Source organism: Clarias gariepinus, chromosome 27 (genome assembly GCF_024256425.1).
Source record: "Clarias gariepinus isolate MV-2021 ecotype Netherlands chromosome 27, CGAR_prim_01v2, whole genome shotgun sequence".
Classification (NCBI taxonomy): domain Eukaryota; kingdom Metazoa; phylum Chordata; class Actinopteri; order Siluriformes; family Clariidae; genus Clarias; species Clarias gariepinus.
In genome coordinates this window covers 16,516,020-16,539,655 of record NC_071126.1, presented here as the reverse complement: position 1 = coordinate 16,539,655, position 23,636 = coordinate 16,516,020, and the positions used below count along the sequence as shown (strand labels likewise).

Here is a 23,636-nt window from a genome sequence, read left to right as displayed (position 1 = left end):
ACACAGAGACTGAAAACATGCCGAGAGCCACAAAGCCCTTATACCACAAGCAAAGTACATAAGATTTAACAACGACACATTAGACAATACATTCTATAACGTGAACGATGTACTTTTAAACTACCTTGAAAAAAACACGAAATTTACCTTATCCTGGTGAAAATGAAATAATAACGATCAGAACTAACACGCGCAATGATGCAGCTTCCAGACGTGATATCAAACTAGATGCGGAGAACTGGGGAGCCAATCAGAAAACAGACAGTCCGAGTCATCCCGCCTCTAGTTTCTGATTGGCTGGTGTTGCACCGATTCTAGTCTCTGGTTGGCTGGAATAGTTGCAGACGACAAAGATTATGATAGTGAGCGCGCAGAAGAAAGAGAAAGTTCGAACACACAAATTATCTTGAACGCACAAAAGTGATTTTCAGCGCGCAAAAAAACAAGTTTGAGAGCGCGGCCGCAAAGAGACAGAGAGATTCAGCGTGCAAAAACGAGTCTGAAACGCACACGCACGATAGAGTAGTGCACCTAAATATAAGGGGACTACTTATAGTATTAGTAGTTAGATACAGTATAAGAATTAATAAGTACATATGAATAAGTACATTTAAATTTAACATAATATACTGAGACTACCGTATATTAAAATTAATATCCTAATGTATACTTTCTGTACATTTCTACAATGCCTATTTCCAGCATTTTTTTTTTTATATACCAAAAATGAATTGAAAAACAAAGTTTAAATAAGTGTATTTTGGAAATTAGACCAACCTTTCACTTAAAGTATACTTTCCTATAATATATATATTTGTAATAATTGTATATAATACAATTATTTTGAAGTATGTTTAAAGTTTAATTCCATAATTTGGTAAAAGCATGGTGTTAGTATACTTTTTATATATTAACAGATGGTACAACTTATTGTTAGTATATTTGCAATGTACTATCGAAGATTTTTTTTTGTATTATTTGTAATACACTAGAAATTTTTTTTTTACTGGGGTATTTCCAGGCTTTCATTCTTCATACTGTATGTGGAACATGCAGATTTTTATTTGCATGATGTCATGTGTTCACTACCAATCACATGAGCACTTTCCGAGGATAACCTGATGAAATGTACCTGAACAAGTACCCACATAATCGAACATGAAAAGCATACAATCACACACATAGTGTTTAAGCGCTGTGGTCTCTCACCTTCCTCAGGGGGTCAAGGGTTCAAGTCCTGCCTCCGGTCTGTGTGGATGGAATTGGCATGTTCACCCAGTGCTTGGTTGGTTTCCTCCGGGTAATCCGGTTTCGTCCCCACAGTCCAAAGACATGCAGATTAGTCTACTTGGCATTTCCAAATCGCCTGTAGTGTTTGTGAGCGTTGACTGGCACTATGTCCATGGTGAACCCCCATGCACCCCAAGTGGCAAAGTGCACTTATATAGGGTACAGTCATCCTCTCACCTGTGTACAGTATAAGTGTCATAGAGAATAAGTGAGATCATATGTGATTCATCCATAAGTAAAATCGTCCCTAAAATTTTTGTTATGGACCGACCAGGTAAAAGCCTGTCCAGCAATTTAAGTTTCCTTAAACTATGATTTGTGGTTCCTAGAACATCAGCTTTGGTTTCTATAAGCTTATTTAGCAGTTGTTCTAAAAGTGTTTTTTAAATTCGGTTGACACAATACAAGCCAATTTTTGATTGGCTAACATTTAAAGAATATTAAAAGGATTCTAGGTGGCATGGTGTTGAAGTGGTGACCGGTGTGCCCTTTCATGCCCTTGCATTTGATTTTCGCCCAGCATAGTGATTTAGTCCTGTGGCCTCGCACCTTCCTCCAGGGTTGAGGGTTCAAGTCCTGCCTTGGGTCGGTGTGCATGGAGTTTGCATGGTTTCCCCGTGCTTGGTGGGTTTTCTCCAGGTACTCTGGTTTTCACTTACAGTCCAAAGACATACACATTGGGCTAATTGACATTTCCAAATAAGCCTAATGTGCATGTCATGTGTGCCAAGCGACAAATTGGCACCGGGTGTACCCCGCCTTGTGCCCCAAGTCTCCTTAGATAAGCTCCAGGCCCAGGCGACCCCGTATACAGGATTAGCAGGTGCATGAATGAATACACCAACCTTAATTTTTTAACATTGCAGCGAAATCTTCTAAGAACCTAAAGAGAATCTTAGTGAATGCCCTGGGAACGTTCCCTGTTAGCTGGCAGGAATAAAACTACAGTAAAACTGTATACTAACTGTTCCTAGAGTGGTACCAATGAAAATACAACTTTGGTAGTCATTGCATATTTCTTAATCATTTTCATATGGGGTATGATACTGTACATAACTGGACCTTATGGACCACTGATGTATCTTTAAAGCTTATCTCTAACAGCTCATGCACCTTGTCAGGAAAAGGTGATATTAAAGATTTCAGTTCATTATCTCCCCTTAATAGTACCACCTCAGTATCAAGAAAAGTATAGTGGAGATAAGTGCTATTCCAGTCAGTTCAGTTTACATTCAAATGCTAATCAGAGATGTTTGGCTTCCCTAAGAACCGTAACTGCCGAGGTACTTGACTCTGTAGTGATGTGAAATTCCTGTCTGGCTCCGTACGTCTCAGTATACAGTAAGTGCATCTTCCACACAAATGTATTATACAAGTGTACTTTAGGTGAAAGACAACTTCTAAAGAACACAGACAGCACCGATAGAATAACAGTCAGTGTCTGCTCGCGCAAAAGTGTTGGACGTCACTCACATGCCGCTGCTGGAGCATGACAGCTGTCTCGCGCGAAGGTGGGACAAGCCAGTCACTAATTAACGCCGTCGCTTGGCATCAGCCACATTTGCACGCGTAGGAGGGGTAAATCGAAATTCTTGGAGGGAGATTATTCTTAGTGAGAAATCATAGAGTTGTCACAAACAGTTTTGTCACTTAAACGCATGTTTGAAGACATATGTCTTTATTCTTGCCGTTATTTTTTGCAGATACAACGTGGAATAATTAAGCTGAAATCTCATACAAAAATCATTACACAACGCAATCCTACAGACGCTGCGGGTTTTGAGACACGGCCTTGAAGTATTTCTAAATGCTCATGTCAGCCATATAGCAATTAAAATATTAAATGTCGCATAAACACAGCTGCATATGGCAGGAGGCCCAGAAAGCAACTTTGATATAGATCAGAAAAAGAGAGTCTAACGTCTAATGTTTTAGGAATCTAAGCCAAGGACTATGCTAGACCTTGGGAAAACTTCTTAAATGTGGACTGGCACTGTTAATAATGATTTGCTAATGATGGGAAGACATATCCTAATTTCTATATAGTCACAGTTAAGCCCTTAACCCGTAAAGGAAAACTCCACTATGAAACATTACATATTTTCCAGCGCTAATATTGCACGGTGGCTTAGTGGTTAGCACTTCTACCTCCAGATTCTGGGTTTGATTCCCGCCTCGGGTCTGCGTGCATTGGGTTTGCGTGTTCTCCCTGTGCTTGATGGGTTTTCTTCGGGTACTCCGGATTCCTCCCACAGTCCAAAGGCTTTTGACATTCCCAAATTGCCCAAAGTGTGTGAATTAGTTGAGTGAGTATGTGTGTGTGTGTGGGTGCCCTGTCCAATGTGTACCCCGTCTTGTGCTCTAAGTTTTCCCGGATAGCAATGAGTGAGTGAGTAGTATTGCAATGGAAGTTAAGTTTAATGACCTCATGTCTGATACATTAGTAGAAAAGCATTGTAGGAATGGAAGTTCCTTGTCAATGTACAGTATATAAAAATGCTTCAGAGTTTTGTCATCAGCTGACCTTCGTAATTGATGATCAACTTAATTATGTTGTTGTTGAAAAGGTCATCTGTGTATATCTGTGTATCTGTGCCAGTGTCATCGTTTGAACTTTAAAACCACAGCTGGTGGGAAGTAGGAAGGCAGGTGAGGTAGGTGCTATTGACAAGTACAAGGTTGACATTCTTGTAATTTTTCTCATTATATGTCTCTTAATTCAGTCTTAGTAGGCTTGAGGCCTTAATTGACTGAAAAGGTATTCAGAAATGAGATGGCTTGGGTTACGTAAGGTTGAACTGCGGCTCCTGTCGTCAAGCACCAAACACTATGGATTTGTTTGTCTCTTCTTCAGCTTTCGAAGAATCTTGATAGGTTGGGCTGCGAAGGATTCGCTGTTGGACCCTGATTTGTCAGGGGTACGGAAGCGGCACTCATCTACTGCATTTGAAATGGAAATGTTTTCAGATGTAGCCTTTGTAGGATGCGGCCCTTGAAAGTGAGACGGTTTTGTAAACTGCCACCTGTTGTATTGGAGAGTTTAAAAATGCAATTGTACTCATGTTCGGCACGATATTTAAAACGTGAAAGCTGGGCAGAAGGCCCATGCAATTGCACCCACGCTCGCAGTATGAAATAATAAGTGTAAAAGCAGCCTAAGGGAACCCTGCAATCCTGGTCACCTGGTGAAGGGCATTGACTGGGATGCAAACCTGGGCCTTCAGCATGACAAGCGGATACTGCTGATCCACCAGTGCCTATGATCAACCATCCATTTTCTTTAAAGCTCATACTACTGTACATACTGTAATGTCATGAGGAGCCTAGAGCTGATCCCAGGAATTAAGAGCACAGGGCTGAGGATGGAGTGGGATGCCAGTCAACACACCAAATCAATTGGGCTATTTTGAACTGCCCTTCTACTTACAATGCAGGTCCAGGAATACAGACCAAAGGTGACCTTTGCACCCATAACCCTGAAGGTGTTAGGTTGAAAGTGCTATGCACCTCCAGGGTTTAATTCCCTTAGATACTGTTTGCATGTTCTCCCCGTGCTTGGTGGGTTTCCTCCGGGTGCTCCAGTCTCCTTCCACAAAGACCTGCAGATTAGACTAATTGGTGTTCTCAAATTGCCTGCGGTGTGTGCATGTTGACTGGGGGTCCTACCACAATTGTAAAAATGGGAATAAATATAATAGTCACCACTGGCCCCCCCTATGTTGGACTAAAGAGTTTCCTAAATGGATGGATGGAAAAATGACAAACGACTTTTTTCTTTTCCTTCTTGTTAAATTTAACAAATTGCTGTCTGATCACATTTACATTATTCATTTTACATAAATTCATTTGGCAGAGGCTTTTATCCAATTTGACCCTCAAATGAGTCATAATCAAATCCAAGCACAGCTTTTCAAGGCACTTTGACTGTCCTGTGATTTGTGATTTGAACTCAAAGCCTTCGGGTCACAGTTCCAATCTCAGATAGAACAGCAGGTAAGGTTCTTATAAATGCATACCATAGGTCACGATTTGAAGAGAGAGTCAGGGATTGCTTTTTGATCCTGCTTATGGAATCAGTATCTTCTAAAAACAATATGTTCAGAATATGAAGAAAGTAATGGATCATGACAGTTTGTCAATAACTCATCAGTCATGGCTGTATGAACAAACAGGACCGCTCTGATCGCATCAACAGCTTTATATGAACCGCTGTCATTACAGACTTACAGACATCCACAGGTCCCAGGGAACCTAAACATTATGATTGCTTTCCAATTATGTTAATAGTCTAGAGGGTACGAATAGATAGAGTATGATCCGCTGGTGAGTTTTAACTATCGAAAATTAGATTTCCTCTCTTTGATTATAGAAAGGGGGATTTTATATATATTATATCCTTTATCTTAGATTTATTGTCTTATTTACACACTTGTCTTTGTGTTGTCTCCATTGCTGCTGGATGTCTGGAATTTCCTTTGATAAAATATCTATCTATCTATCTATCTATCTATTATATATATCGTCTTATTTTGATATCTATTTTATCCTTTATTTTTCATATCTATGTTATATCTATTGTCTTAGTTTTTGTATTGTAAATAATAAAAATATTTATATAGTTTTTAAATAGTAAAAACTATAACTATTTGCACTGTTGTCATTTGTCATAAATACAATTCCACATCAGGATTGCACTGCATTTCGATTCATTTCACTTCTTAGTATTATTTATGCTTTTAAAATTCATTTTAGTTATTATTACTTGTAACTTGTTTGCTTTTCTTAATATTCTTTATCTTTCCATCTACAGTATTGTGCAAAAGTCTTAGGCACCATATTACATGCTGTATCAATTTTGTTATATATGTTCATCATGTCTGCATAATTATGTACAAAATCATTCAGTATTTCCATATATAACTTATTATATTGTATATAATATAATAACTATATATGAACAGTACAGTACTGTTTATCCATTCATCTATTAATTTACAGTATGGGCCAAAAGTATTAAGACAACATATGCCGTGTATTGTGGTTATAATATAAACAAAACAGGTGATGTCAATAATGACTTCTTACCAATCTGGCTATAAATTTGTGCTAATTAAGATCAACTGGCTTAGTTTAATGGATGGAACAATTATGTGGTTGGCCTTTTATTTTTTTAAGCCAGGTGTTCGACTCACACAGGCACACAAATGCGAATTGTGAACTTCTTCATCAAAGAGCTTTTGGAAGAATGGGGTTGAACAGACTTCCATAGAATTGATGCTGACAAGTTTGCTTTCTATCCATCCATCCATCCATTCATCCATCCATCCATCCATTCATCCATCCATCCATCCATCCATCCATCACTCAGACTCTGTTAGAATTCACAATTTCAGACAATTTTTACTACCAAATAAATAAAACCACATTTTTTTTGTTTCACTATCATTTATTATATTTACAAGTCATTCTTTTAAAGAAACAGAAATAGAAAAAAAATACAAGGTCTATTAAAAAAAATTGAACACAGCACTGAACCCAGTCATTCCAGCCTACAACTGCAGAAGAAAAAGAAAAATCCAATCCAGACCTCCAGAACCTCCAAACAGTCCATGTGTTTACTTTACTTGCCTCCAGGCTGAAAAACACTGCAGCCAGTTAAATAGACTACACGGTGTAAAAACCTGAAAGTTGGCCTATCTGGTGGTTAATGAAGTCTATATTGAGCTCCTATGAAAACCTCTAAAACATCTCGATAGAATTCCACAGACCTAAATTCGACCGCTAATTCAGAAATCCCTGATTGGGATTCCGACGGGATGTTTGGTATATAGAGCTTGTCAGAATGTTGTCATCATATACTGTATGTAGGTGTATATATATACTGTATATAAAGAGAGAAAGAGAGAGAGAAGAAGCATTAGTCACAAAGATCTCCCATTCTCCCGTTGATTAGAGCTTATGACATCAAATCTTACACGCAGACAATCCTGTAAAGGTGGCACCTGACGTGTGATCGCTTCATTAGAGCTGATCAAGCACCATGTCTGGATCAGAGACGCTGTACAGTATATTTATACCAGACGTCAAGTAGAAACAGACTGTAATACGGATCCGGTTCTGATGTGATAAACCCGGCGTTTGGTTTTCGAGTCAATTGCACACCACTTACCCTTTGTGGCTTTAATATTTCATTTCACACTGTGATCTACTTTAATGAAAAAAAAAAGATTCACACTATCATCTAGCATGTTCATATTCATATTCCTCCTGTACATCTGCAACTAAGAGCAACGACTGTGGGGAATTATTAGCCAATAAAGCTCGAGATGTGGAGCTGCTGCGAAATCTTGATTAATCGTCGAAGCTCCGGTGCAAGCTCATGAGGAAAGTGATGGAAAATGCTCGTTTCGGCTTGTCAGCAGGAGCGCAAAGTGGTATTAATTGAAGGATAGCTTTATAGTTGTTTTTTTTATTATTATTTTTTTTTTTTACTTAAGACTATTGCTGGTTGGAAAGTTATGTTTCTGTTAGTTTGTCAAAAGATGGCCGGCTGGACACAGGAGAAACACACACAACTATTTTTAGAGGATGTGGATTTATTTGTGAGTTCTTCCCTCTATTAAATGACTTTGCTCTCTTTTATGCATCATCCCAGACTCACTGTAGACTACACAGTTGTCTACCGACCAGACTACACACCAGCCTGAAGTGACTCCCTTATTCATCTTCTATTATATAGGGTCACTGGAGGCCTGGAGGCTATCCCAGGAGACTTTGGGCACTTTTGTACACCCAGTCTATAGCAGGGCACACACACACACTACGGACCATTTTGGGAACGCCAATTATACATCTGAGCAGTTGAGGGTTGAGGGTTGTGGGGTTTGAACCTGGGACCATCTGAACCATAGTCCAAAGCCTTAACCACTCAGCCATCCCTGACCCCAAGGCGGCAATCGAACCCGAACCCGAACCGTGAAGGTGCGAGGCAACAATGCTAACCATGACGCCAATGTGCCACCCTTGAAGTGACTCAAATCAGTTTTTTACCCAAATGTGACAAAGATCTGCCCTGGGATGGATTGCCACTCCAGCCAGTGTGTACCCCACCTCGTGCCCTTAGTCTCCAGGGATAGGCTCCAGGCCCCCCGTGACCCTCCAGTACTGACGAGTAAATTACTAAAATCAGATTTTTTTTTTTGTCTGAACACACAAATCAGATGTCATTCATTTTAGATCTGAGGCCGTTTTTTTTTAGGTTCTGGATCAAATAAAAATCCCATATGTGATCATGTGACCTGAATGAGGAACGGGCAGATGGGAAGTTTGTGGGACTTTTTGCCTGTGTGTGTGTGTGTGTGTGCCGGCAGGACGAGAACATTATAGCAGCGCTATACTGAAACAGCTAAATGAGGCGTCTGACTTTCTTCCTTCCTCAACAAATGCAGTCGACTAACTGGTTGCCGTCCTCCAAAACAATATTCCAAGAATATTTATTGCTAAAATCACATCCGTTGTTTGAAATAAACGAGAGGTCGCATAAATATGATGTGTTTTACAAATTATGAATGTGAACCGTCATGACACGCGAATCCTATCTGACCCTGAAAAAAAATGGAATTGCGTAATCTGGGTTGTAATGTGAACGCAGCCTTAATAAACCATTTTGAAACAGTACCGAGGAGCGAAAGCGCGATTTAAAAAGAGCCGCTCGTTTCCTTTTGTATTCACTACAGTAAGAGGATGGTTAATAGTCCTACCAGGAAAGGCCATTCAGTACACTTGGGAGGTAAAAGAAAAAAGAAAAGAAGAAGAAAAAGGAGCGAATGGCTGTGTGTTTTAAATGATTCGTCTGCGGCGTGTGTGTGCGCACGCAGGTTGTTAATGGCCTAAAACCAATGCTGTTAGTTTTGTGACGTCAAAGGAACAATTCTGCAGAGCAAGCACATACGCTTTCGGGCTTCCTCGTAGGTTCCTGCAGTGGCAACTACACACACACAAAAAAAGCACATTTGGTCACAGCACAAACTCTACCACACACACACACACACACACACACACACACACTCCTCTTACATCACATTACTGAAAAACAGTTCAGCTTTTACTTTTACTCCCCCCCCCCCCCCACCACCCCTCTCTCCAGATGTTTATATACAGTTAAACAGGAAGGTCCACCTTTACAACAAATTATTAGTCTAATAAAAAAAGACTGGCACGCATGTTAGGAAAGAAAAAGAAAAGAAAAGGAAAAAAAATAAATAATCGGTATAGGAAGAAGGTTGGTTTTCTCTGCGAATCCTTCTTCACGAGACCGAACACCGTCTTAGAAAGCACAACATTCACGGAACCTTTCGAGGCCAGCTAGAGGAGGGCTCGGCTCATTCCTGCTATCACCGATTAAATACGCGGTTCGACATGACACCTCATGCAACAAATACAGCTGATCTGCGGACAATGGGCGATGTCCGACTGGCGGATGGGATCGATGGATCAGAAGTGATAAATATATATATATATATATATTTATATATATTTTTTGGCTGCTGTTGAAAATCTCTGGGCAGTTTCGGGTTCGTAGGAGCTGTTCTTGGCACTTTCAAGATGAAAACATCCATAATACAGATTTAAAAACATGTTCGGAGTACAGTTATCTGACATAAGGACAACCTAGGAAAGGTGTTCCAATGACTGGAATCACCGTATGTAAACACGCATGTATAATTCTCCTTAATTTACTCTATCAACCACTCAGCACTACATCAGATGACTAAAGCCATTTCTGACCATTTACAGGACATTCGTTAAGCGAGTTTTGGTAACGGCGTCTATGGGAACGCAGCGCCCTTCCGACGTCAGGTCTCATCCCCGGTGCTGATGTCCACAGAGATGAATGTCTCAGGAGGCTCGCTCTTTTTTTTTATATATATATATATATATAACCCCTGTGTCCGTCCGTGTTTCTGCCGTCAAAGGAAGAACCGAGCGTCTTGTCTTGTCCACAGGATGGCGCTGTTGTTCCTGATTAAACCAGCCAGACCGGACACGAAGCACCAGATTGAAAACGGCAGAAAAATCTAGTGCCTTCTGTCTAGTTATGCCCAGTTGTTGACTGGTAGACGTGCAGCATCTCGCGTTCATCTAGTAGTTCTTAAGACACTATCATATTAAGACATTTACGTAAAAAGACGAAAGGGTGACACAGCAGTTCATCGTTTGATTGGTTCATAAGGCAGGTTGTCCTTGTTACTTTGACCTGGAGAGAGACAGAGACAGACAGAGAGAGAGAGAGAGAGAGAGAGAGAGAGAGAATTGTCAAGGTGGCAAGGTAAGTTCTGCAAAAAAACAATACACTCGTAGACAAAAAGCTTACTCCCTAAACATCCTCTAGGGTGCTTAAGGAAAGTGTAGTTTATAGGTCAAGCGTTCCAAGTGGACCCTTTTTAACCAAGGATAAACCATTGTATAAATAACCCTTGAGAATGTGTCTTAGCAAATTTAATAAGTCGCAATAAAACATATTAATTGGGCAAATCCATATAGAATGCAGAATCCGTTTCAGGGTTAAGGACCTTGCTCAGGGGTCTAGCACTCGCTCCCTCACTTAGTCCTGGAATTTGGACTCCCGCTAGTCAGGAACTGGTGCACTGGTGGCGGTCCAGCTGTTAAGTCTTTGCCCTGAAACTTCCCTCACCCTGAACTGCTCAAGTCACATTTAAACAAAGGCGGCACTTTCCAGGTAAATAAATCTAAAATTTAAATCATGACGAATCGCTGCAAAAACATTATATTGCAAAATGAATCAGCTGTGATATTGATTTAATAGCTCGGATATGGGTTTGAATCCCAATTTTCAGAAGGTCAACAGTGTTATTTGTGTAATAAAATGGGTTGTAGGAATGTTTACAAGTTCAGTCGTACATAAAAACCTATATTAAAAAAAACAAGCTAATAATAATAATCATAATAATTATATTTATTATTATTATTATTATTATTATTATTATTATTGTTAAAATTTTTGTTATTATCATTATAATAATAATAATAATAATAATAATAATAATAATTTTTATTATCTTTTTTATTATTATTCCTGGGTGATGCTACAGCTATCCAGAGGTTATTGATCATAGCCAATCCAATGGAAGCAATCAGACAGCGCTTTCCTCCGAGTCTGTTAAACCGCTCCCTAATTAATAATAAAAAAAATGCAGTCAGCAGCTTCCCGAATGCTGGAGGAAGCATGTGTTAGTCTAGTAAATTAAGTAAAATATGAAATAAATAGACTTTAACCTCACTTAACCTTAATTTATAACCGGCTGCTTTTTTAACAATAATATCTTTCTTATTTTCAATTCAATTCAATTTTATTTATATAGTGCTTTTAACAATGGTCATTGTCTCAAAGCAGCTTCACAAAAAAAAATTAAGAATTTTTTTTTCTTTTTTCTAGAAAAGAAAAGAAAATATTTGGAAGTGTGTATGTGTGAGAAAAATGTGTCTAGATAATAATGAAATGAATAAATGATGAATGAAATGTCTCTGATGAGCAAGCCAAGGGTGACGGCGACAGTGGCAAGGAAAAACTCCCTGAGATGGCAATAGGAAGAAACCTTGAGAGGAACCAGACTCAACAGGGAACCCATCCTCATCTGGGTGATAACAGATAGAAATAACATCATGTGTGTTGTGCAGGTGAAAGTTCAATATATCAGAAGTTGTGTAGATTCAGTTCAGCAGTAGGTGCAGAGGGCAGATGGCGTCTGGATCACTGGAAGCACAGGAGCAGGATGTGTAGCTCCAGCCATCATAAAGCAGAATCTAGCTGGAGCAGGTCCTTCTCAAGATGCTTTAGAAACCTCGCAGGGTTGGCCTTTGTCTACTAAAGCTGGCACAATCTCCACAATCTTATTTTTTCACTAAAAGCTGCTTTCTTTTCTTCTTGCTAACTTTCTTGGGACCCATGGTGCTATGTATTTACTAGATCTTGTGCGTTCATAAAATACAGGGTGGGTGAAAAGCAACTAGACATTAAAAAAAAAAAATTTGAAACAAAACATATATGTACTTTATTACATAGGGAAATTAAAGCATTAAATCTTTAAACTTCCACCTTAGAGACATATTGTCTAGGCTGATTGGTGGGGGTGTGTGTGTGTGTGTGTGTGTGTGTGTGTGTGTGTGTGTGTGTGTGTGTGTGCCCTGCGATGAGTTGGCACTCCATCCTGAGTGGCCTCCGCCTTGTACCCTGGTATAGGCTCCAGCCCCCAGTGACCCCACACATCGTCAGCAGTACAGATAAAAGATGGATGAAAAATAATAATAATAATAATAATAATAATAATAATAATAATAATACACAACAAAAAGTTTGAAAACTTTTCCAAGATATCAGTGTTAATCAGACAATCAGACTCCTTATAATAGGGTGCAAATTAAAAAGTACTGTTCCTACTAGAGTTGGGAAATATATGATACTGAGTAGAAAAGTCATTACTATCGGGTATCGGGTGTTCGTATACCTACTTTTGTAAGAACATTGTTATTAGATTGTTTTCCACACCAGACTTGTTGTTAATTATTTTCCTACATCAGCCCACACACACACAAACATTTTATTCGTTACATATATTCCCTCTTATTCCCGCATGGTTGGGGGAGAATATATATATAGACCTCCTCTTAAATTCCAATTTAACCTTTGATCATAGCACCTTAAGAAAACATTAATCATTTAAATTGTTTCCCCAAGTTTATATATAATTCGACTTGTTTTACTGGAACTTTTTTTTGGTTGAGTTTTGTTTAGTTTCAAGCCTCATTTACATTCAGGTTCGCTCATCCGCCTGGCCTTTTCCCTCCTGGCTAATTACTGGACATGTGACCTTTTTTCCATTCGGCACTTTAACACCGCGAAATATATTTAACTGCCATGTATTTCCACTGCACTGTGCTTCCTCTGTAGGTGGAAGTAAAACATGCTATTCAACTCCCTTAAACATAACACTGTCCAAAGCTTGGAGCTTCAGTAGGAGTTAATCTGACCGAGCCACGAGACGGGAAAACATGATTCGTTCAGCCAAATTACAAAAGACTGACGCAATCTTACACGCAATATAGGCAGTGCATCTGTAATAACAAATCACAAAATGCAGAGATAAGGATTCACAGGAGTGAGGTTGCGCGCTCCATCTCTAGATTAATCCTCTTATTATTTATTTTTTTTACATTTCCTGAATAGATATAATCCTCATTAATCCCAATTTTAGGGCAGATGTTTTCTGCAGACAAGGACGGATGGATCTGGGAATTGCACGAGCTGTTATAATTTATTACAGAACCAGAAACCTATTTACTTTAGCCTTTCCAGGCAACTGGGGAAGCTGGAAGTGAAGCCCGTGCACAGATGTTTACTTCTTTACTTCTGTCCTAAAGCTGATTTAAATACTGTGTGATGACAGCAGACAATGATCCCAATGTAATCTTGGCCAAATTCTTCCACAAACTTTGTGATAACATGCTCTCTGCGTTAGAAACTGGACTTGTGTGGATAAATATTATTAAAGTAAGGTTAAGGTAATGATAATATTTTTCACCATATTAGCATATTTTGGTCACGTTTTACTATTAACATTAATCTATTTGCAGCTGTCTTGTCAGATTCGCTTAATCCAATGCCATCTTTCTAATCCTGGATTGTAGAAGTGCTCATAATGTAAGATAATCCTAAAAATAAAATCAGACACAGCGTGAACTACAGTCTGGTACGTCAGCTTTCGGCTACCTGTGGTTGCAATAGCATGAATATTTTGTGAGAAGTTTGCAACAAAAAAATCTTAGATTTTAAACACAGGGTAATGTAGCTAGGAAGTAATTAAAGGTCCCATATTTTAGTGCAGTGGGACCTCGGCATACGAACGCCCCCAGTTGGTAAATTTAGTCTCAAACTACTGTTTTTTGTTGCGTGTACTTCTGGTAATAGATCCAAACTTGTTTTCGTCGGTGGTAGGCTAAGCGAATGTGCAATCTTTAAAACGTGTACACATAAAGTAGCACAACAGGTCCACTAAATGTTGCAATAATGCTAAGCAAGAAGGGAGCCGCTTTCTGTTTGGATTTTAAAGCAGCCGGTGTCAAGAGGAATAATAAATTAATATTACGTAAGGTTTAATCTCTATTTATTTTATATTCTAATTCATTTACATCTTTTCTAAATGTTTTGATTGTTTTAAATGCAAAAATATGATTATAGTGTTGGATATTGGTAATATTGGTAATATTTTTTGGGTCACTGGAACGGATTATCTGCATTCACATTATTTCCTATGGGAAAACACGTTTCGCAGTACAAAATTTCACCTTAAGAACTCGTCTCCGAAACGGATTAAAACATATGCAGAGGTTTCAATCTACAATTTACAAACTCCGTCTGGTTCACTCTTCTTCCAGACATGCTGTCTCAGTGTCTATGTAAATGAGCTATTGCTGAGCCACGCCTAAACGGAGAATAGCAGAACAGAGCAATGGGGTTTTCTCATATGATGTTAGAGAGAAAGATCTAATCTGGGCAATAACACTTGTTGAACACTTGTTGAAAAAGGGCAAGTAAATATGGGGAGAATATTTTTCTCATTTTTTTTCTGTCCACACAGACTCATCTGAATGTCTACAAAGGGCAAAATAAAAAGTGAATTTTGCAGAATATGTGCCCTTTAAAACGTATAGCTGCAAGTTTAGGATAAAACTTTTAAAATAATGCCAAACTGCGTAGTAGAGAACCACCAAACGTTTAATGATTTAGCCTTGAATCCTAAACATCCTCACTGACTGTCACTCCTTGCACAAAAAATTGAGTTTCTTCATTCACTAACTTAAAATAAAACGAGAACAAGTCCCGGGCTTCTACCGTTTTACTGACATTGCCCACACCCAAAGATAACTTGACATGCTTTCTTCCCCTCAACATCCATCCCGCTGTGCCTGTGGGAAAACTGACGCAGCGAGTTCCATGTGCGCACTTCACCTTGCTCTTGTTACCTCACACACAGTTCATAATCGGAGCCGGTTCAACTGGGAGTAACTGTTCGACCCTTACAGTGCCTGAAGGTGAGTCATAGCAGCCCCACCTCTCTTCACAGCCATATGTGCCATCCCATCCTGCACCGAGATCCTGGCATGGCTGAATGCCAAGCGGGTCAAGCTCAGACGAGGGAGCGGTCTGCTCAAAAAATGGCTGACTGCTGTCAAAGTCATTCACACGCCAAGCATGTTGTGAACACCTGCCATGTGTTTCCATACCAGAGGGACGGTGCCAGTTACAGGGTTTGTCCAGAGGGGTGACTTTGGGTAAAATCGAGACCATGTGATCACACTTAGGCATTCGATCTCTAACTTCGCCTTAGCAAATCAACCCGATCTAAAAACATATAAAAGATGTCTATAGCAAAAGAAATCTTATCCTGACCTCCTGACGTGTTTATAATACACAATATCTAATGTCATGTTTAACCATTCAGCATTCAGCATCAGCAGTATAATAATTACCTGCCTGATCACATGTCATCATCTGCACCTGGTTCTCACTGGGTCATGCCTTAAATTAGAATTTTATTTTTATGCTTGAATAAAATAGGTAGCATGGTGGCTTAGCGGTTAGCACTTTCAGGGTCACCTTGCACCTCCAGGGTCCGGGTTCGATCTTCACCTCGAGTGCTTGGAGTTTGCATGTTCTTACTGCACTTGGAGGGTTTCCTTAAGGTACTCTGGTTTCCTCCCGCAGTCCAACGATTGAAAGCAGATTAGGCTAACTAGTGTTCCCAGAGTGAATTAGTGATGGGTCGTTCAACGAATCTTAAACGTGACTCAGATGAACGAGTCGTCTCGGAGAGCGTGCAAGCGCAAATAAACGCGAAACCTCCGTAGGTTATGTACAGGAAACAGAATTGAGTAGTTACCTTTGAGTTTTCTGGTCTGAATCGTTCCTTCTTTTGTGACATGACTCCCATAGACGCTATGAAGTGCAGGAAACAGAATTAAACTGTTCTTCTCAATGACTCTTGTACTCCTAGTCATTCGTTCTTTTGTCACATGACCCCCATAGACGCTACGCTATGCGGTGCAATGGATTTAAAAGAATGAACGACTCAGACTAGAAGATATGAGAGGTGAGCTGCTCATTCTGTTTATTATAACACGTCCTTAGCTGCATTGTAATATTTTCATTACTGGAACTATAGCCAAAATTTGTGTATGTAGACGTGTTGGGAGTCTTTTTATTAAAAAGGCAACATTTTATTTTTCATTTCTGAACAAATTAACTGATTCAAAGAATCGAGTCACTAAAATGATTCAAACCTTCCATCACTAATGTCAATGAGCATGTGAGTGTGTGTATGCATGTGTGCCCTGCAATGAATTAATACCCCAGTCAGGTGGGGTATTAATTCTGTACACACTGTACACATGGATTTACTTTAGGTCTCTGTACACAACGTGTAGGCTGATGAAGGAAAGGAGCATGATAGGCGTTATACCTTAGACGTACTGTCTAACTGACTTATCAGTACAAATTTGAGGCTTAATTATTTAATTGTATGTTAAATCTTATTCTTGATTCAAACAATGCCAATCTGTTCGACTGCCTTTATTCCTTTTGATTAAAGACACTGAATCGCATCTGAAACCTTGAGGCTTGACGTTTATGCAAACTTTTACAAATCATAGTTCTGTCGAATGTAGTCTTATATTTAACAAAGACAGAACTATGAGTCTTTTCTTGTTTGTAGAACAAAGGTATAGCTAGGGCTTGGCAATTTGCTTTCGAACCCCTGTTCCTGACCTCTCCAAGCGCTTAACGGTTAACATAATACACACAGTGCGGCTGATTATATACACGTCTAATAACATGTTTTGTGCGGTAATTTCTCTGTAATGACGGTCTTTATAATGACAATAATGACTCTCAAGAAAGTTGAAGAAAGCCATTATCATGATTCCTAACAGCTCCGGATGTCAAACGAATATGTCGCTTAGTTTTATTTAGTCTGAATTTTATTTTTTTTATTTTTGATATTGGCAACTGTTTCTTATATACAGGATTAATCGAGTGGAATAATGCATTTTTTCCCCCACCGTTTCTGTTTGAAAGCTATTACCCTGCTAGATACTCTGTGTGTGTAGAGATATTGAAGTGACAGCTGATGAAACGTTAGATGCATGAGGAGAATAAAGAAAGGAAGGGAGATCTAGTTTTATAAGTGAAGATGTCATTTCTTGGTGACATGTCGTGCAGTTTGTTTAAAACTTTTTTTTTTTATTTCCTATGCCTGTGAAAGTTATTAATATGGAGATTAAGATCAGTTGATTACACTTCATGCATGAAATTAATTGTACAGATCACACGGTGATTTTATTTCTCACTTCCAAAAAAACCTCCACTAATATAGACAGCTCACTAAGTACTAAGACTTATCCTCAAGTGTACAGTACGTATATAAAACTATCTATGTTGTATCTGTGTCAATAAACCAAATCCCTTCAAATCTCCCAGAGCTAACCAAAAGCACCCCAGTGCAACCAGCCACATCCTCATAAACTTTTAAGCTGGGAAAACAATCCCAGCTCTCGTCGTGTTGACCCAGACTATTATCAGAGCTGCGCCAACGCTGATATTATATCTTATTGATCATACAATGAACTCTGCAGGTTTCTCTCATGGTCTGTCACTGTACTGCTTCACTACGTCCAAACAACGCTGATGTATCCGATATGATATGATAAACACATAAAAACGTCAAAAGCAGGGTCCGAATGGGAACTGGAGGCTGATGAACACGCTACTGTATCTCCATAAGCTATTAATAGGAGGATTTATACTGTACAATGCAAGCAAACGGAGAACGCTAAAAGTTTTGTAAGAATTTTATTTTCCCTTAAACGGATAATAAAAGTAAGAAGCAGCAACAATGGGATGTTTAAGGACATATAGCTGCTAATTTTTGCATTTCCATTACTTACATATACATTGGTTGTAGTTGCAAATGAGACGTCTTCTGTGGTCCTTGGTACCCGTATGAGTCGAAGCCACCTATAAAGTCGACTGGAAAACAGGAACAAACAAGAAAAGGAGTTGGTTACTAACTAACTAACAAAGTCAATTACTCCATAGTGATGGTGAAGTCTGATTTTAAATAATATCAGAAATACCCCATATAACATATTGTACATTCTGGACACATCTATTGATGTTATTATATCGGTTACATAAATGTGCTGTTATTTAACAATTGTAAAATTGCCACAATGCTGAAAATTACTGCCTCTATTTACACAGATTTATGCAAATCAGTAGTTTTCGTTTATTTTTTATAATGTAATTTGGTATACTTATACCATGAACTGACATCTCAACCATTTGGACGAGACTTATATTGGGGTGTGGTAAAAAAATAAATAAATACTTGCCTAATATGAATTTAATCTGTTCCAGTGGCAAGTTTTAAGGCAGAATTTCGTATTGGAAAACGCATTTTCTCATAAGAAATAATGTAAATGCAGACAATCCGTTCCCGACACCCTAAAATATTACCAATATTACCAATTTCCACTATAATCATATATTTTTGCATACAAAAACTAATTAAACCATTTGGAAAAAAAAATGTAAAGGAAGTAAAATATGAAATAAATAGACATTAAACCTTAATTTATGATTTTTTACAGGATGCTTTAAAAACAAAAAAAGAATGTTAAAGCATTAACTGTAGAAATCATGTTTATGGAACATTTTTAAGATTTACATTTTAATGTTACATGTGGGTGTAAAGATGACGTGTCATTCTTACAAAATACAAAATATAATTACTGACAATTTGCTCTGGGATAAGAGGTATAAGAGGCTTTGGGATGTGTAAATACAGGAAAATAATAAACCTTAGCATGCTAAAATTCATTCTGCTTCACCACGGGCCTCATCACAGCACCTGGTCATTGAATATTTTCCTCAAACATCAAACACATCATTTTTTTTTTTGCCTTTATTTAATTTCCTCCGTTATCACTCTGGTCCTGTGCGAGTGTTCGTCTGAGTGAGTCAGTAAGTTATGGTGTGTGTTTGTGTCTGTGTGTATCCATGTGTGTAATAGTCCTGGTCAGTGTCTGAAGCTTGTGCAGGGCTGTGAGGGTGTGATATTTGTGGGCACGGAGCTCTTCTGGAGTAGCAGACAGACTAAAATAGCACAGGTTGACAGGATCAGTCATGGACCGCCAGCAGCAGCAGCTGGCCAGTTGTTTCAGCCCTTTACCACAAAGACCCAGGGGTAGTAAAGAGCGATAAAGATCCATTGTGTTTATCACAAGGGCGGCTTTCCAAAGGAACCCCGCCCGAAGATAAGATGCACAATTAACTGTGCTCATCTCCTGAGCATGGCTAACACAAGAAGAAGCACAGTTTGAGGATGATTAGTGTTCAGAGAGATGATTTAGGGAAAGAAGACACCCACAAAGCCTATAATCCACACCATAATAGACTCTTTATGAAATTAAACCTAATGGTCTGATCAGTGTCGGCAACATGAGATGCAAAAATCCAGCCATAATCGTGCATTTTTATGGAAACCACACCGCTTTCTACAAGCGTTTCTTGCATGGTTTAATTTCTTCATCATATTTAAGAGGTTCTAACAGGAAACTTGTTCTTAAAGGAAAATGATTTAAGGTTTACCATACACACCTTAAAAAAGAAAAGTAAAAACCCAACAAACCCATACTCTTTGGCATTTATCTTCTGGAAGACTCATCAAGTCAAATGCCAATGGGGTGCAAAGACCTAGTCAAAGAACATATGAGGAACCCTCTTTCTAAGACTGCGGTGAGGTCTTATCCTAAATAAACCCACACTGCTTTAACTACAGTGCATTGTAAACTAAAATTCTCCAGATTCCAGAACCAAGAACTGGTGACACCAACATCAGGGGTTTAGGGGTATCACCAGCTTTCCTCCAAAAAAGATCTCCATTAAAAAAACTAAAAGGGTAGATGATGTCTCATAGGTCCAGGGTTCCTGGTATTATTCTGAACTGAGGTTTACTGTCTTTCAGGGAAGCTTTGCAGGTTTTTCTTGCTTGCATTCTGTATTTTTGTTTAGTCTGGTGAATACTCATTTTATATGCTGCATAAAACAACATTTTAGTATGAGAAAATCCAGTCAAATGTAATATTTATTATTACTATATTACAAGCCTATGAAGATAGATATCAGGTTGATAATTAGTATACTGCTGATGCTGAATGATGAGCGGTTGGAACAGACGGGAAGGGAAATGAGGCTACTGCTCAGGTCGGTACATAAACGCCAAATTTTTTACAGTAAAACTGATCAAAACGTCAATAACAGTGTTATCCATCCTAATTCTTACTGTAATGAAGCTAAACATGACCACACATATTGTATTGTGTATTGTGAAAAAAAAAGTCAGGTATCAGGATATGATTTGTTTTGCTATAAACATTCTTTATATCCAGACATCTGGTTGATTTGATAAGGAAAAGGTATAGATTAGATAATTGATCCTAATTTATTGTGTAGTAATGAGGGGTGTCTCAAGATTTTTTAAGCAAAAACTTTATTGCCAGGTGATGTCTGCCAATAAACAAGAAGCGTATCCGGAAAAAAAAAGTAAACACAGCTAGAAAAAACTCTTATCCTAAAACATATTTGGTTTACGGCAATCTTATATTAAGGAACTACATTTAGGTATTTAAACTAGATTCAAGATTTGTTCTCTGATTGTCATTACAAGATTACAGAAAACGTCTTGTGAATTTTTTGGACCAATTTTATTTTACAATTTTTACTAGTGTAAATTTAAAAACTTTTTTTGTCTACTGATAATTTTGCAAGTTTTAAGCATTTATTGCTCAAAAGAAGCTAATTATCTGTCAGTAGAAAAAAATACATTTAAGTTTAGGGGGTAAAAATAAGAAATACTAATGTTATTCTAGGTATTACTAACGTAATACCTAGATTAAAAATATTTTCACTTTCTAATACATTACTATTTAAATTGATGGACTAGCATCCCATCCAAAATGTATTCCCCACCTCGCGCGTTCCTGGGACATGCTGTGGATCCACAGTAACCCTGACCCGGATAAAGAACTTAAGCAGCGATCACAAACAACCATACGAACGGCTGCTAACACCGTAATGATTTTTTTCGAGCATCTCCTAATGCGGCCTAATGAAAAATTCAGCGTTTGTAGCCTGGTTGTTAGTTCATGGCCAGGTCGATGGTCTTGTCCAAGATTTTCTCAGAACGTTCCATGAAAATCCACTCTTCTTACAGTAGAGCCACCTAACAACAACATATGATGTTTGTGGATCATTTAGAAGACATTTCCAGGAGACCATATTCCTACGGTGGCTGTACAGTAGGTGTGCCACAAGAACACATTAAGCTGTTCATGAGTTGCGCATCAGTCAACCTTGTAGCACCAGAGAGTGGATGGCCAGAGAGAGTGGACGGCCGCCACTTTATACACCACGACAAAATGTTCCGACAGACAGGAGATGTTCTGACCGACTACTTGAGAATGCCGTTGCACATGTCAGTGCTGGACGACCAACTTAGGACAAAAGAAATACGTGAAATCGACTTATGTAGGCTGTAGGAAGGACCTAAGGCAACCTTTAGGCGAATGTAAGAGCTCTGCGGCCAAAGTACGATAGTCAACAAAATGCAGAAGTCGGAGGAACAGGAAGATTTGTACAAACTCGTTGTACTTTAAATATTTGCGATCATGGTGTTACTAAAGATAAATGAATGCATACTTTTTTTTTGGTAAAAATTCTAAGAAACCGAATAAGCTCTACCGTGATAATCCTAACAAAACTACATCAGAAAAAAAACACACCACACATCTATTCCGATGTGATTTTATATGATAAAGATTCGGTCCTAAAGCCAAGACGTACAGACATATTTGTAAAAACCTCTAATATTATTGTATCATGTACTGATTCGGTGGCAACAAGGGCCAGCTCTTTAAAAGGTTTGCTGGTTCACTGAACAGCAGTGATTGGGGAAAAGCTACCAGAGAGCTCCTAACTACATAAATTGGACAGCCAGCTCCTCGATGCCTGCATTATCCCGGCAATTTAAATTAGCACTAATAAATTTAATGAGCCTGAAGAAAAGCAGACAGAATTGAATAACATGACATAATGTTCGGTTTCAACTCAAGCTGAAACGAAGTGTGGAAATGAGTATAGACTCGAGTCTCTTTCTGTATGTTCTTATCATGTATTACGTCTGTAAGGCCAAATGCTAATACGCTCCTACAACACCTTTCACTTTTTCTCGACACTGCTAAATGGCTAAATGGCTCCTGGCTGGAAGATCTATTGACTCTACTAAAGTGGCGGATCATGGGTTTGGGAAATTAGCTGGAAATTGAAGCGCCCATCGCTTCTCCGCATGCTTTATGGGCCTCGTTGTTTTGTCTCGCCCTGTACCGAATTTGTAAACTGTGCACAGCACAATGCTAATCATTAGTTAGATGCTAGCGCGATGATAGCGAAAAAAAAAAAAAAAAAAATCTGATTGCGTATTCCCAAAGGAGGCACGCAGCCTAATTCGCTTGTTACGCATGCAAAGATTGTTCCCAGCGCCGTAAACAAGCTGAGAGCCGCTTCCTGCTTATCTTCTTCTACCTCTCCTGGTCTGTTCCACTTAAATAAAATAAATAAAGAAAAAAAATATATATAAATATATATAGAAGCTGAATTATTTAAATTATTCTGCAATCTTTCCTTTAATTGGACCTCGCCACATTACTCTCGGCGGTTGTCGTAATTACACGACGGGCATGTTGATTGGTTTAAGCCGTTCATTACCTCTGCAAAGGTGCCCGGTTCGCCATATTAATTAGCAGACAAAGAGCTAATATGGCTGCCTGATTAGCCATAGATATCTTCTGCGTTCACAAGGGGATGCAGAGATTCTATAACAGTATTAATATTTTAGAGTGAAAGGGTCAAGGCACAGAGAGCCCCAACATTCCCTAGCAGAGAAAATCAAACCTGGCGATATGCCCTCGACGGAATGTAATCACTCGGCGGTACGCGCCCGCGCTCACGCTACACAAACCCGCAGTGATTGGGAGGAGAGATTTTCAATTACGGGACATTTCCCCAGAATCTCTCGTCGTCGCTGATGAAGACGTTCGCGCCATTATTCGGCAGCGAGCATAATGTGGTGCTGATTGAATTACATTCTGTTTGTACAAGAGGAGAAGATTTTATTTACAACTCAGGGAAAATGAACTTACCGCTGTATTAACAA

General features: G+C 38.8%; 1 protein-coding gene across 1 annotated transcript in view; it reads right to left on the bottom strand.

Moving 5' to 3' along the window:
* Nucleotides 1–7,954: 7,954 nt before the first annotated feature.
* nkain2 (sodium/potassium transporting ATPase interacting 2) overlaps nt 7,955–23,636 on the bottom strand; it is a 218,298-nt gene continuing 202,616 nt past the window's right edge. The window contains exons 6-7 of the mRNA XM_053488409.1: nt 18,310–18,391; nt 7,955–10,546 (exon numbers count right to left, since the gene is read on the bottom strand). Coding sequence (XP_053344384.1) covers nt 10,537–10,546; nt 18,310–18,391 — 92 coding nt within the window. The 3' untranslated portion in view covers nt 7,955–10,536. The remainder of the gene's footprint in view (nt 10,547–18,309; nt 18,392–23,636) is intronic.